The sequence below is a fragment of the Akebia trifoliata genome, chromosome 8 (assembly GCF_017979445.1).
Source record: "Akebia trifoliata isolate Shusen 1 chromosome 8, ASM1797944v1, whole genome shotgun sequence".
Taxonomy (NCBI): domain Eukaryota; kingdom Viridiplantae; phylum Streptophyta; class Magnoliopsida; order Ranunculales; family Lardizabalaceae; genus Akebia; species Akebia trifoliata.
In genome coordinates, this window is record NC_141382.1 from 8,390,543 (window position 1) to 8,403,921 (window position 13,379).

At 34.2% G+C, this 13,379-nt stretch overlaps 2 protein-coding genes across 5 annotated transcripts; both read left to right on the plus strand.

Annotated features, from left to right (window-relative positions):
- Positions 1 to 680: 680 nt before the first annotated feature.
- LOC147395901 (uncharacterized) lies at positions 681 to 6,220 on the plus strand. 3 transcript variants are annotated; one of them, XM_086450370.1, is made up of 7 exons: positions 681 to 1,404; positions 2,500 to 2,718; positions 2,925 to 3,011; positions 4,721 to 4,867; positions 5,247 to 5,273; positions 5,633 to 5,728; positions 5,848 to 6,220. In XM_086450370.1, exons 1-7 carry the CDS (start codon positions 1,159 to 1,161, stop codon positions 6,046 to 6,048), a joined length of 1,023 nt encoding a protein of 340 aa, XP_086306496.1. In that variant the 5' UTR covers positions 681 to 1,158; the 3' UTR covers positions 6,049 to 6,220. The 3 variants fall into 3 exon arrangements, with proteins under 3 accessions (XP_086306496.1, XP_086306498.1, XP_086306499.1); XM_086450373.1 differs by having other exon boundaries at positions 1,243 to 1,400; XM_086450372.1 differs by lacking the exon at positions 5,247 to 5,273.
- A 697-nt stretch (positions 6,221 to 6,917) lies between these two features.
- On the plus strand, positions 6,918 to 12,677 carry LOC147395902 (uncharacterized). 2 transcript variants are annotated; one of them, XM_086450369.1, is made up of 12 exons: positions 6,918 to 7,654; positions 7,755 to 7,854; positions 7,969 to 8,077; positions 8,251 to 8,339; positions 9,173 to 9,229; positions 9,329 to 9,437; positions 9,530 to 9,631; positions 9,766 to 9,830; positions 10,595 to 10,698; positions 10,804 to 10,868; positions 11,497 to 11,551; positions 12,032 to 12,677. In XM_086450369.1, exons 2-12 carry the CDS (start codon positions 7,760 to 7,762, stop codon positions 12,190 to 12,192), a joined length of 1,011 nt encoding a protein of 336 aa, XP_086306495.1. In that variant the 5' UTR covers positions 6,918 to 7,654; positions 7,755 to 7,759; the 3' UTR covers positions 12,193 to 12,677. The 2 variants fall into 2 exon arrangements, with proteins under 2 accessions (XP_086306495.1, XP_086306494.1); XM_086450368.1 differs by having other exon boundaries at positions 6,925 to 7,673; positions 12,032 to 12,672.
- Positions 12,678 to 13,379: the final 702 nt, after the last annotated feature.

The following is a 13,379-nucleotide window of genomic DNA, read 5'->3' on the forward strand; positions in this document are numbered from 1 at the left end:
CTTGTCCTGTTAGGGAGACGATTGAGTATGCCACCCGACGAGTCATATTATCACGACTCTTGTAACTTAGAGTCATGATGAATGCACGCGGTTTTTGGTATGGGATTGATGTGGCAAGGGCACAAAATCATAGATCTTTTTTGTGATAGGGGAAAAATCTATTGTTCTGTGCTCTTGCCACGTCAGCCATGCACAAAAAACCTTTGCATTCATCATTATTCTTACATCCAACATTTTATTGGAAGCGGATCCTTTGTAGCACACGATTTCTGAAGCAACCTGTAGCACATTTTAAATAGTTGAGAGAGCGCCACATCAACAACACACATTAGATCTCATGACACTTAATATCAGGGGATTTCACTAGCTGTTCACTTTTACACACAAAAAAAACTTGTTTTTTTCATTTAAAAAACAAATTCAGATCTAAGTCATGATCACAAGAGATAGTGATGTTAATTTTTTTGAAAAAACCTCTCCCAACTGTTTAAAGTGTGCTTCAGGGTTACGTAAGGCTCACTTCCCATTTTATTAGTTTAAAAACAGCAAATTTAAACCCAATGACGTGTCGGTTTCTCCGAGCTTCACATCGTTTTTATTATGCAAAGAGAACGCATCAAACTCGTTGAACAATCTGTAGCGTCTCCTTCGGTTCTTCCCTCCACACAATTGTATGGGAAACCAACTCCCTAAAGTTCTGAGCTTCAAGATTCTGATTGGTTTTGTTAGTTGCTCCTACAATCACAGTTACCCAATTAAGGATTAAAAATTACATTTTTTTCCTCTTAAATTACTCTGTTTCATAATTTAGTTATCTTTATCTGTAATTCTCTTATTTATGTGGTTGAGAGTTTAAGAATAACTGAAGTCACACACTGAGTAGTTATCTTTCAGTGAATTTGATACTTGTTAGACCATTTCCCTATTTGAACCTTTTTCTTAAATAAATCTGGGTAATGGGTTTTTCTCTTACTTAGTGAAATTGGCATTTGAAAGACATGGGCGTTTTGAATCTCTTTCTTAGATAAATTCTGAGTAATGGGTTTTTCTCTTACTTGGTGAAATTAGTATTTGAAAGACATGGGCTTTTTGAATCTTTTTCTTAGATAAATTCTGGATTCTTGGTTTTTCTCTTAGTGAAATTACCATTTGAAAGACATGGGCATGGTGATCTTTTATGGTGGTTTGTTGTTTCATCCACGATTGAAACATCAGACGGTTAGAAGTGCTGGTTCTTTTGAATCTGAAATTGGGGGTACCTCTGATCCTAGTATCTTGAGATGGAAAGTACTTGAACAAGTTGATAAAGAGCTGATAAAGGGGGATGAAAGAGCAGCTCTGTCTCTTGTTAAGGATTTGCAAGAGAAGTCTGGGGGTCTTCGATGCTTCGGCACCACGAGGCAGGTTGTTTACTTTTCTTCTTAGTTTGTGTATGTTTTTATGCTCCCTTGGTTCTCTATATATAAATCAATGTGTGTTGTGCCATGTATGTGCATTATGGAAGTTTTTTATGCTTCATTCATGCCCCATTTAGTGGGTTTTGGACCGCTAATTTGTCCCACCTTGATGTCGAACTGGATGATCTTAAACATTTGATAAATGGGTTTTTGAGAAATAAGCAAAAGACAGTGTTTTGATGTCTAAGATCGAGCTAACTTTTCAATGCTATGGTGTCCAAGAGCGGATCTTTTGTTGGTTGATGTTCTTAATCAATTTGCCTGTGTTTAACATGACTTAAGATGGATAAGTAAGAGTTTCATTGGGCTTCTATGGTTGCCATTTGATTCTGACCGTTTAATTGTATATATTGGGAGAACACATTATGGGGTATAGGTGTTTGTGACTTTGTTTTGAATGCTGGTATTTGTGGATGTGGTATCATTTTGAATAGGCTCATGGAATAGGAACAGTTGTTTCTTGCATTAAAGACTTTCAAGTTGGAGAATTTTACGAATGAAGTTACCCCAATCTCTCACTACCTTTAATTCATAAATAAACTTGTGGATTATTCCGACTCTGATAAGTAAATCTTTCCAAGAGGTTCTCGCCCTTTTAATTTCAGCCCACCTAGACAGAATACAATTGGTTGGTTAGCTGGGATTGCCCAATGGGCTGAATCAGTCCAAGACATCTTCTATATGGGGTGCACTAATTACCATTTAAACTGATAAAAAGAATCAGAAATAAAACCCTTGGAAGCTGAGTATGAGACCATGGTTTGCGCAGTGTGCCTGGTATATATCTGTAATCCACATCTATTTCACCTCTCTACTCCAGTTTGCTTTATTTTAATTACGTACTGCTTAACATTTATAATGTCTTTGTATTTTGACTTATACAATGACTGCACATTGCTTGGGCTGTCTCTACTCCAGTTTGCTTTATTTTAATTACGTACTCCTTAACATTTATAATGTCTTTGTATTTTGACTTTTACAATGACTACACATTGCTTCTCTTCCTTAAGCACTATGCTTGATGACTAAAATCATGGTACAGGTACCCCAAAGGCTTTACAGCTTGGATGAGCTAAAGTTGAATGGCATAGACACTTCGTCTCTTTTATCACCAGTGGATGCAACATTGGGGTCAATAGAGAGATATCTTCAAATTGCTGCTGTTTTAGGAGGGTTCACTGCATGGGCTGTCTTTGGGCTTACCCAACAACAAATACTATTTTTGTCTTTGGGATTATTGTTTCTGTTGTCACTTGATTCAGTATTTTCTCTTCACTTAATCTTATATTCTTTAAAACTTGCCCGCTTTAACCTACTTTGTTACTTAATTACCTGTTCTTGGGAATAGTTAGAATTGGGTATTGCCTCGGACCTTTTTTAGAATCTTTCAAAATCAATTATCTTCCATGAATCCTGAATGAGATTGCATTTAGTTCTCTTGAATGATGTTTTGGACCTGTTTCATAGGTGGCTTTTAATGGAGGAGTTGGCAATTTGATGCTCGACACAATTGGTCATACTCTAAGTCAGAAGTATCGTAATAGAGTTATTCAAGTAAGATGCCCCTTCGTCTCTCTCTGACATCAAGATATATATATATGTATGTATGTATTTTATCCATTCCTTGTGAAACCAAAATATTACTTACCTTACCATACTTCTGCCATCTCTTTTTTTCTATTATAAAGACAAGGTTTCTGGAATATTTTAAATGACTTTTTCTAAATTTAATGATAAAACAACAATATTTGTAGAGCTGGAGTTTCACAATTTGATCCTTTTTTGTAGAACTGATGGTTGATAGTCTAAGAAAAAAAGATAGTCTCGATGATTAAAGGCCTATATTTATGAAACTTATTATGGTACTTCTTTCAATTGGAATGTCTTAGGGGATGTGTAATTGAGCCAATTTTTCTGGATGTGTCTTGTTGGTGTTCGGTGCAGATTATCAATATAAATAAGGAACAAAATAATAAACCTTGGCAAGCAAGGATCGATCCACAGAAATAACGTTGATCCACAATTTCTGACTTAAAACAACACAGTTCAAAGTATGCAAAGAAAACTGAATAAAACTAATTTTAGATAAACAAGAATTGAAATCTCAATGTAAAGAATTAGATCAGTCGAATCCACAAAAAACAATCCATCTCATCATTTTATTTGTCTATTTATTATCTCGATCCAATCAACAAATCTAATGTTGTTGTATCAGAAGATGAAAACTGTTAAAACCAAATATGTAGTCTAAATTCTGTGATTAGATTTAATAAGACGAAATCAAAAGATTAAATATAAAATCTCTAACAAGGCATAGTTTAACTTGAACTTATCTAAGATTAAACTACCTAAATCTAGAGAATAAATATTAGATCTGATGATCACTACTTAACAAATTGGTATCACAATAAAACATTGAAGCATGAATAAAAACAAATAAAATTAGCTAAGATGATCTTGTTCAGGCTTCATCGACCTCTGTAATGGAGGTCTAGTCATAGATCATTGCAAGTATAATAAAAGAAATTATAAAAATAAAGAGAGAAGATATTAAGAGAGAATGATACTTTTTTTATTAATCTTGGCCTGAAACTGGCGTAAAACTCCTTTTGTTTACAAAACTTTAACAGAAAGTAAACCTAAAAACTAGAAGAAAGGAGAGGAATAGAGAAGATTGGAGAAGATGATCTATGGATCTTGTTTGGTCTCTTATTTATAGAGACTAGATTAGGATTTTAGGATTCGGAACACTTTCGTGTTTCACAAAGAGTATAAACCCTAATTTGTTATATTACAATTCACACTGTCATAAAGTTTCACGAATCTCGAGGCAACTCTTGCCGACATCACCGCGTCACGGCTCTTGTGGGCCCAATGGGTTTGGTCTTGGGTATTGGATTGTAATGTACTTAAATTATCTTGTTTCATCCTTTTGAATCTCATAACTTTGACCTATCACAAATAAATAACTGAAATTAGGCCAAAAAATCATAATTTATTCAAAATTAATAATAAACATGGACAATCAATGAATTATGTCTATTTAAGGGATTTAGTGTATGATTAAACCTTAAAGTCTCTGTAATTAGGTTCCTAGAAATGAATTTCTAGGCCATAATCAGTGGGTAAAACAGATCTTTTTTATTTTATTCTATGTTGATCTTTTCTCTATACTTCAATTTGATCTCTGGTATATCTAGAAGACTTCAAAAAATTTCTTTTTGTGACTCATAAAGTAACCATTCCATGAAGTATTTGTGCAGCACGAAGCTGGTCATTTCTTAATAGCCTACTTGCTCGGAGTTCTTCCAAAAGGGTACACATTATCGAGTTTAGAAGCTTTAAGGAAGGAAGGATCCCTCAATGTTCAAGCAGGAACAGCTTTTGTGGATTTCGAGTTCCTTGAAGAAGTAAGCCTACTCATCTGATTTTTTTGTTGCTTTTAACCTGGTCTGGGCCTGGGATGTGCACGGACACACCCTTTGTGTCTTTGTGTATGCGAACACAAAGTGATTTAGTGGCTTGCGGAACTTGGCTTTCTTTAGGTGTATGGTTCCCTTGTAAAGTTTTTGTCCATGGCATGTCATAAAGGCTAGTATATGGTTGTTGGAGGAAATCGGTTGTTAATGGGATGCCATGAATCTGTGAATGCAATATAATATTCTTTGATAGATGAAAATGTGATTCCTTTTGTGGATAAATTGGTCCAAAAAGATTTTTATTTGATTTTTTATGTATTTCGATTTCATTGGTAACTTTTTAATTTGTGATTGCTCCCATACCATGCAGATGAATACGGGAAAAGTATCTGCTAAGGTGACCGTTCTTCTTTCTTTTTTAATTATGCTCAAGAAGATGACACTGATGCTATTTATTGTCCCGTACGAAACTAAACTTGAAATCCATATTCAAACAAACTTTTGAAAACGCCATTTGTTCTTGTGAAATACTTAAAACTGGGACACCTTGATTTTTGAATTTTTTCTAGCAATTGGATTATAGCCCAGTTTCTCAAATATTATTATTATTTCTGAAAATTTTAAAATATTTTCCAACATGTTTGAAACAACACGATTCCAGATTGAATGTTGCACTTGTCCCCTCTCAAGTCCTCCATCTCTTGCATGATTTAGTTGACATGTATAATCTTAATAGTCGGAATACTTTTCATGCAGATGTTGGACAGATTCTCATGTATAGCGTTGGCAGGTGTTGCAACAGAATACCTTCTATTCGGATACTCTGAGGGAGGCCTTGCCGATATTTACCAGGTTTGATTGGATTTTAAGATGACGACCCCAAATTTCCAGGATACGGTTTTGACAATTATGATAATGGATTTCAGGATTAATTGCCACTTTTTTGTTTTTTTTGGGTGCACATGGAACAGTTGGACGGCTTACTTAAAAGCTTGGGCTTTACGCAGAAGAAAGCGGATTCTCAGGTACGGTGGGCCGTGTTGAATACTATTCTAATTTTACGTCGTCATGAAGGAGCTAGATCAAGACTTGCAGAAGCAATGTCTCTAAGGAAGTCCGTGGGCTTCTGCATCGACACTATAGAGAAAACTATTGATGTTGCTGACATATAAGGCAACTCGTAACAATATGCTACAGATGATGGTATGTTTTGGCCATCTTCAATGGGGATGCTTTCTGATTTGCAAGAAAAGGTATTTGAGATATTGGTGATCCATAAATGTCAAATTGGACTAAAAGTGTACTTTGTATAGATGAATTATGAATTAAGTCTCTAAAAATTAAGAGGTGTGTTGGTTCCAATATAAAAAGAAGAAAATTTATGCAAATAAAGTAAAAGTTCTAACCAAATGAGGTTCAACCCAAATCTTTTGGTTGTGTTATGTGGCAAGAGATCCATGAGATTTAGAAATAAGTGTACTTTTGATCATATTGGTTGATTTAGATTTAAAACAAACCCCTCGTTGTTTGATCAAATATTAAAGATACCTGTGTTTTCAAACTGTTAACATGCCACCTTGACTTAGGTTTCTCTTGAGAGACTAACATAAAATGACCTAAATGCCCATTGTCTTCAACCTCCAAGCAACCACATCACCCCCTTCACTATTCTCCTAGAAAATCTATGAAGAAGCTGTTAATTTCTAGGGTTAACTATTTTGAACTATTCAATCTTATCTTTTAATGTGTTGTTTAAAACACATGATTTTATTTTTTACCAAAAAATCTACCATTTTCTGAAAATTCTATATTGTTCTTGAGATTTGAAAGTTGAAGGAGAGAGAATCTTAGGATTAAAGATGAGTTTACGCTAAGAATCTGTCGTCTTCAAATTGTTAACCTCCTCTAGGGCAACTTCAATCCATCGGTTTCATGTCTTGTAGAAACTCTTTATTTCTTTATCAAAAAAATCCAATATTCTATTTCTTTGAAAATAGAATCTTATTCTTGAGGTATCAAGTTTGAAGAAGATAGAATTTTAAAGTTGAAGATTGAATAAATTTGTGAGAAATCAAAGGATTTTTGACTAGAGAGTTTCAAAATGAGGGCATTTAGATTCTTTATGTTAGTCTTTGAGAAGTAGACCTATGTTAGAGTAACTCCAATCTAAATAAGCATACCTGCTAGGTATTTTACCGTGGAGAGTAATTTTGCTAATTCAAGGGATCTTCACTCCAATCGTAGGAGCCAAAATGACTCCTCACAAATTCAACTACAATAAAATATTTCACAACTACCTTGTTTTTATCCTCAATAATTAAAGAGAGAAACTCATTCTCTTCTTTTTGTCTCTTTGACTTTCTCTCTCTAGAATATTTTGAAATAGAGAATCCCAACCCAAATACATTGAAGTTACTTTGGATGACTGACTTTGTAAAGTGACAATTGGGACACGATATAGAACTAGAGCTTCGAGTGCGTTGGCGTTGTCTTAAGGGGGTCATGTAATGAATTTGAGAACACAAGTGTATGTGGAGGGGCATTTCAGTAATTTACAAAGGGTAATGTGTCCGAAAATAAGATAAGCTTTTAAGTTCTTAATCGGATATTTTCGTATGACCAAACTACCCTTATTTCAAATAAATGATAAAGCCAACTCTGTTACTAATCCCAGAGTGAGAATGTCTTAGCTTTCCCGCCATTTCCAGCTTTTAGGGTTTTCAGAGAGAGAGAGAGAGAATGGCGATTCCTTTCTTCAATCTCATTCCTGGCTTGAAGGTCTCAAGGCTCTGCTTAGGTTTCAACTTCTCTTTCTTTCTCTCTCTCTCTCTCTAGATGTAATCCATGAAACTCTAATTTCGAATTCTGATTCATACAGGTTCGATGACATTTGGAGAACAAAATTCGTTACAGGAGTCATTTCTCCTTCTTGATGAGGCCTTCGATTCTGGAATTAATTTCATTGATTCTGCAGAAATGTAATCTAAGTTCTTTCTTTAATTCCTTTTTGAATTTTGGTTCTAAAATTGTCTTCTCTTCAAATATGGATTCAATCATGTATAATATGTATCAATCCTTTCTTTCGAACTCAGGTATCCAGTTCCTCAGCACGCGGAGACTCAGGGGAGGAGCGAGGAGTACATTGGCCGCTGGATTAGAGAGAGGAAGATTTCTAGAGATCGTATCGTTTTGGCCACAAAGGTAAATTCTTTGGCCTGTTTATTTAATATTTACACTTTTTTTGTTGATTTGGTCTTCTTGGGGAATTTTGGTGATAAATTGATTTGATTTATAAGTTATATATAAAATTTCTAATTTTAAAATTATATAATTTAATATTGATTTTTTAGATGATTGTAATTTTATTGATGCAGGTTGCTGGACCATCTGGGCAGATGATGTGGATTCGAGGTGGGCCCAAGTGTTTGGATACTTACAACATCATCGATGCCATTGACAATAGGTTTGCTTACATGTCATCTATCTATTTTCTGTGGTTGGAGCCTTGTTAGACAATTGGCATTCAGAAAAATACCATCGAACATTTATGCAAAAATAATTATTAAAACAAAGGGTAAATATTTTTTTTTTGTTGATAAATTTATATGCTTTATATTAATTTTTATTTTTTGAAATAATATGCTAATGGTATGGCTATAACATTTTTTGTTGTTGTTGCTGTTGCAAGAATGTTCTTTTATACATTTTATGAATAAAATCGTAACTAATACGTAGATTGCCAATTAGGAGTTAGATTACGATTGATTGGAATTTGTTATTATTATTATTTTAGGGTGAGTTGGTTTTGGGTTGGGGGGGGGGGTCGGGGAGGGGGAAAATGATGAAATGAGCATTAAATAGTACATATGTGCTGGTATTTAGTATATGAATCAGCATCAGATATGATGTCCCATTCCTATAGAATACTAATGGTGTCTACATGACATATGTTTGGTTGGAGCTTAAAACACATTAGGCTGCTAACCAAGGCGTTTTTCTAATCGCATGCACTCCAATGTGTTTAATCTGCCACATAGACACCATAGGTTGCTATAGGAACGGGACACCGTTATGGGAAGTGACTCTTAGTATTTACCAAATTTTTTTCCTTCTCGGTAAAAGAGCTCTCTCAAGGTTTGAATCGGTTGGTTGCCACCTTTAAATTTTTCTTGCATTTTGGAAAAAAAACTTACCAAACATTGTATCAAATCAAACCAAATCAATATATTTTGTCTTGCAATATAGTATTTGTACGGATTTTCATTCCTAAACTTGTTATTTGCTGCATTGATGCAGTTTGTTACGAATGCAGACTGATTACATTGATCTCTATCAGATCCATTGGCCTGATAGGTCTGTACGTTTCTCCTCTCCCTTTTTGGGGAAGTTCCACTAGAATAGAGTGGCTATTCTGCTATTTCTGTCTGATTTGCTTTATGAGTGTTCTTCCAGATACGTTCCCATGTTTGGAGAAACTGAGTATGAGCCAACACGACAGTTCTGTTCGGTACCAATAGAGGAACAACTTGATGTGTTAGGCAGGGCTGTTGATGCCGGTAAGGTAAGTTTCTAAATTTATGGGTTGGCCCCCTATAGCCCGAATCTTTTGCTAACATTTCATTGTTCTGAAAAATCCAGCAATCCTATTTGTAGATCAGATATATTGGACTCAGTAATGAAACACCATATGGTTTCATGAAGTTCATTCAGCTCGCTAAAGATGCTTTCGGCTGTCCTAAGATAGTATCTGTGCAGGTATTATATGGTTCAGTCTGCTTCAAAGCAGTGTAATTCTTTATGCCTTTATCCTCTTATTAATTTTTTTTTCAAAGCTAGATGCTTTACGCATGGTTATTACTTTCATATAAGTTGAATCATTTTTGTGATAGAATTCATACAACCTACTCTGCCGAAGCTTTGATTCTGGACTGGCTGAGTGCTGTCATCATGAGGGGTAATTAATTTCATGCATTCATGATTATGTGAAATTAAGTCAATTTGCTTTAAACTATTTATGCTCATTCTTTTATTCATTATCAATATTTTTTTATAGTTGGAACTGATAAGAGACATTTTTGTTTGATAAAAGATGTTTATTCAATTTACAGATGGGCCTCAGCCCAGAAAAGAATGAAGAAAGAATTAGACATCTATTTTTTCAAGTTATCATAAATAGTATATCTTTACTATTATAATGAGAGAAGGCGGACTAGAAGTGGTTTGACACCAAATTTAGGATACCACAAATGCTCCCACCTTTACATTTAAACTAAATATAATGAGGATCATTTTGGTCAAAAACCAAGAAAATGGCAGAGCATGACTAGAGAATCACATTGGTTAGTTTTCAATATTACAAAAATATCCTTTTTACTAGGTAATATTCACAAACCCTTTAATCAATTTTTTAATTACAGTGAAGCCCTTTGGATACATGTGCATTTGTTGCACATGCCACTTTCTAGCATATATGTACACGCGTTAGTGCAATTTGTTCTTTTTTGTGAATTCTATATTATTGCAGTTTATTACATTTTTTCTTAAGTGAAAGGTATCTCTGCATGTTTGCTAGATAAACGTGGCAAATACATTCAATTCATGTAGTCATCAATCTTACGGACTAGAACTCCTTAGTTAATTTTAGTGAATTTTCCCACTCTCCATTTTGAACTATGTGATTAATTCTCTATTTTTCTTTTGCATTACTAAATTTTCCAGAATCAGCTTATTGGCTTATAGTCCTTTGGCGATGGGCATCCTCTCTGGAAAATATTTCTCTCCTAGTGGGGGTCCACCGGATGCTCGAATGAATCTTTTCAGAGGTTGAATCCTGTAACTTGTTTGGTTTCTAAGACTGTCTAAATTGCAAGCAAAGCAGCCATGCATAAACTTGGCTTGTTGCATTTTGTTCTTCTTTTCCTTCCCAGGGAAGTATTCGGAAGCAGAATCCAGATACAACTTGTCCAATTCAATCATAAAGGCAGCAACCAAGGTTAGCATATTCTTCTCAGTTTTGGTACTCCCAAGTTTGATGAGAGAAAAAAATGTGTGATGTTCGTAGCAACACACGTAACAAAGTATATATAAGTAGCGAACACCTCGATTTTCATCAATTAGCAATGGACCTCATATTTCTCAATCCTTAATTTATCAAAATTTCATGGTTCTGTTCACCCCTTGCACGTGCAATAAAACAAATACACAAACAACAAAGTGAGTTTGGTTGTGACAGTTATGAACTACCAAAAAGTAAATCAGGAATCTACAAATTATTTCGATCTTCGTAGTTGCAGACTAGTTTTATTATTTGGTTCTCTCCATGATTTGCTGTTGTGCTTGGTGAAAGATTGCAGATTGGATCTCAATTTGGTGCTCAATTGTAATTATTTTGGATTGTGGTATTCTTCCATTGTTAGTTCCAAACAATTGGTTCCTAGAAGTAGCGTGCCCCAAATTCTGTTCATTCAAATGCCTGTTCACTATTTGCATGTTTCCTATAATGGTTACTGTTGCTGAACTGTTTGTGTTTATGTTATTATAAGATAAAAGAAAAATCTTAATACCAATCTGTTGTACTTCACATGACTTGCTGAATTGCTGATCGACTTTTCATATTGCAGGAATACCTAGATATTGCGGAGAAGTATGCCCTTTCTCCTGTATCTCTTGCAATCGGTATGGTGTTTACCTCTTTCTTTCTATATATATCAAATACCTTCAACTGCCATTATTTTTTCAGTTACCTTTCACAAAATGCTTCTACAAAGATCCTCCTTATCTCATCTCTTTTCATAAGTTTGCTGGGTTATTTAAATCATGTTTTTGGCATTAAGGGTAATCGGTAGCCATCACTAACAAAGTTATGTTCCCATCTCATCTCAAATAACCTATAAATGGACAAGAATGAAATTAATTGATGGAGCCTTGTGTGTACTTCCATATTTTGAAGTTCTGAGGACATCGAAATCTATTAATGCCAAAGACCCTTTAACTGCATGATAAATTTTAATCGATTTGCCGTATCTCTTAATGCGAAAGAGCTATCTTTCTTATCTTAAGCTTTTGTTATTTGTAGTTTTTAATCTTGATATTCTTTTGCTTTTCCTTCATTTATTGTTCATATATTCTGATTTCATACTCCATTTTTTCTTTCAGCCTTTGTTCTGAGACATCCTCTAGTTGCCAGTACAATTTTTGGGGCAACAAAACCTAGGCAACTGAGGGAAATCATCAAAGCATGCAAGGTCAAGCTCACACCCGAAATAATTTCGGAGATTGACAGGGTCCATGCAAGGTTTCCTAATCCTTGCCCCTGATCAAATTTGTTACTGTTATAAATTTTGTCCTCGTTTGGAAATTTTCATAGTAATTCAAATGGGGGACCTGCGTTCTTTTCGTTATTTAGGTAAGTTCACCTTAATTTACTCTTGGTTTTTGGTCGTCTTCTTGCTCTTTTAGAACATTTGAAAAGCTGGGTTTTTAACAAATCAAAGTTTTGTTTGTTACAAAGAAAATTTAAAATTTGAAATGTAGTAGAACTCATAATCATCTGTGATAAATACTAATTAATATCTTACTATTAACATAAAAGAAATTTGGAAGTGATGCACAATAGTCAATAGTTCGGGGTGTCTGAATCCGTCATGTCTAATTTTTTGCCACCTAAAGACTTGGTATTATAAGTCTAAAATTGCTCAAGTTTTGGTCAAGATTAAAGGTTCCATCTCTATTTAGCAAAACAATCTGTTTTGGTCTAAAATGGCGCCATCAAGCATTGCTTACTTCAATATTTGTGATCAAGTGTATAAATTATAGAATTTAACAAAAAAATTCACTCAAAAATTTTCATTGGGTGTGTACTCGGCTGACATGGCAAGGCACATAATCATAGATCTTTTTCTTTGGGATACACAAGGGAAATGATTAACGGTTCTGTGGCATGTTTTAATGTTTTTTTTTTGGTAATACCATGAAGTAACACGAAATCATGGAAGCAAGCTGATAAAACATATTTTTTTCAAGAGCCATATCCCAACCCTTTAAATAAGGGTTTTTTGTTTTTTCATAATTGAAATAAACCTGAAATAGATTTGAATTATGAAATAGGTTTAAATAAGGGTTTTTTTTTTTTCATATTAGCGATCCCAAATATTTGGGGACTCAAGAATTTTATATAAATAGCTGCATACATACCTAAGTCCATTTCCTTTCAAATCATACTTTTAATTCTATTTTGCCTTTATTTAATTTCAAATTAATTTGAAAAAAAAAAATGTAACATGTATAAAAAAATACTTATATAATTTGGTTTATTTTCTAATCCTGGGTCTTGTTCTACACTTATAATCGTCGGTCTTTCTCACAAATGAAAATATATTATTTAAACTATTTTACCATGAGAATTTTTTATTGAACGAAGGATATCATTCCTATCTCTGATCATCTCATTAATTTGGATATTTAAATAATTAGACCAATCAGAAGTTGAAGGGAAAATTTGGTC

Excerpts from the sequence above, each read along its gene's own strand:
- LOC147395901 (XM_086450370.1), top strand. The coding sequence starts at position 1,159 with ATGGGCATGGTGATCTTTTATGGTGGTTTGTTGTTTCATCCACGATTG. Across the intron at positions 1,405-2,499 it reads GCTTCGGCACCACGAGGCAG|GTACCCCAAAGGCTTTACAG; the intron begins GTTGTTTACTTT and ends ATCATGGTACAG. Across the intron at positions 3,012-4,720 it reads ATCGTAATAGAGTTATTCAA|CACGAAGCTGGTCATTTCTT; the intron begins GTAAGATGCCCC and ends GTATTTGTGCAG.
- LOC147395902 (XM_086450368.1), top strand. The coding sequence starts at position 7,616 with ATGGCGATTCCTTTCTTCAATCTCATTCCTGGCTTGAAGGTCTCAAGG. Across the intron at positions 7,674-7,754 it reads GGTCTCAAGGCTCTGCTTAG|GTTCGATGACATTTGGAGAA; the intron begins GTTTCAACTTCT and ends TGATTCATACAG. Across the intron at positions 9,632-9,765 it reads CTAAGATAGTATCTGTGCAG|AATTCATACAACCTACTCTG; the intron begins GTATTATATGGT and ends TTTTTGTGATAG.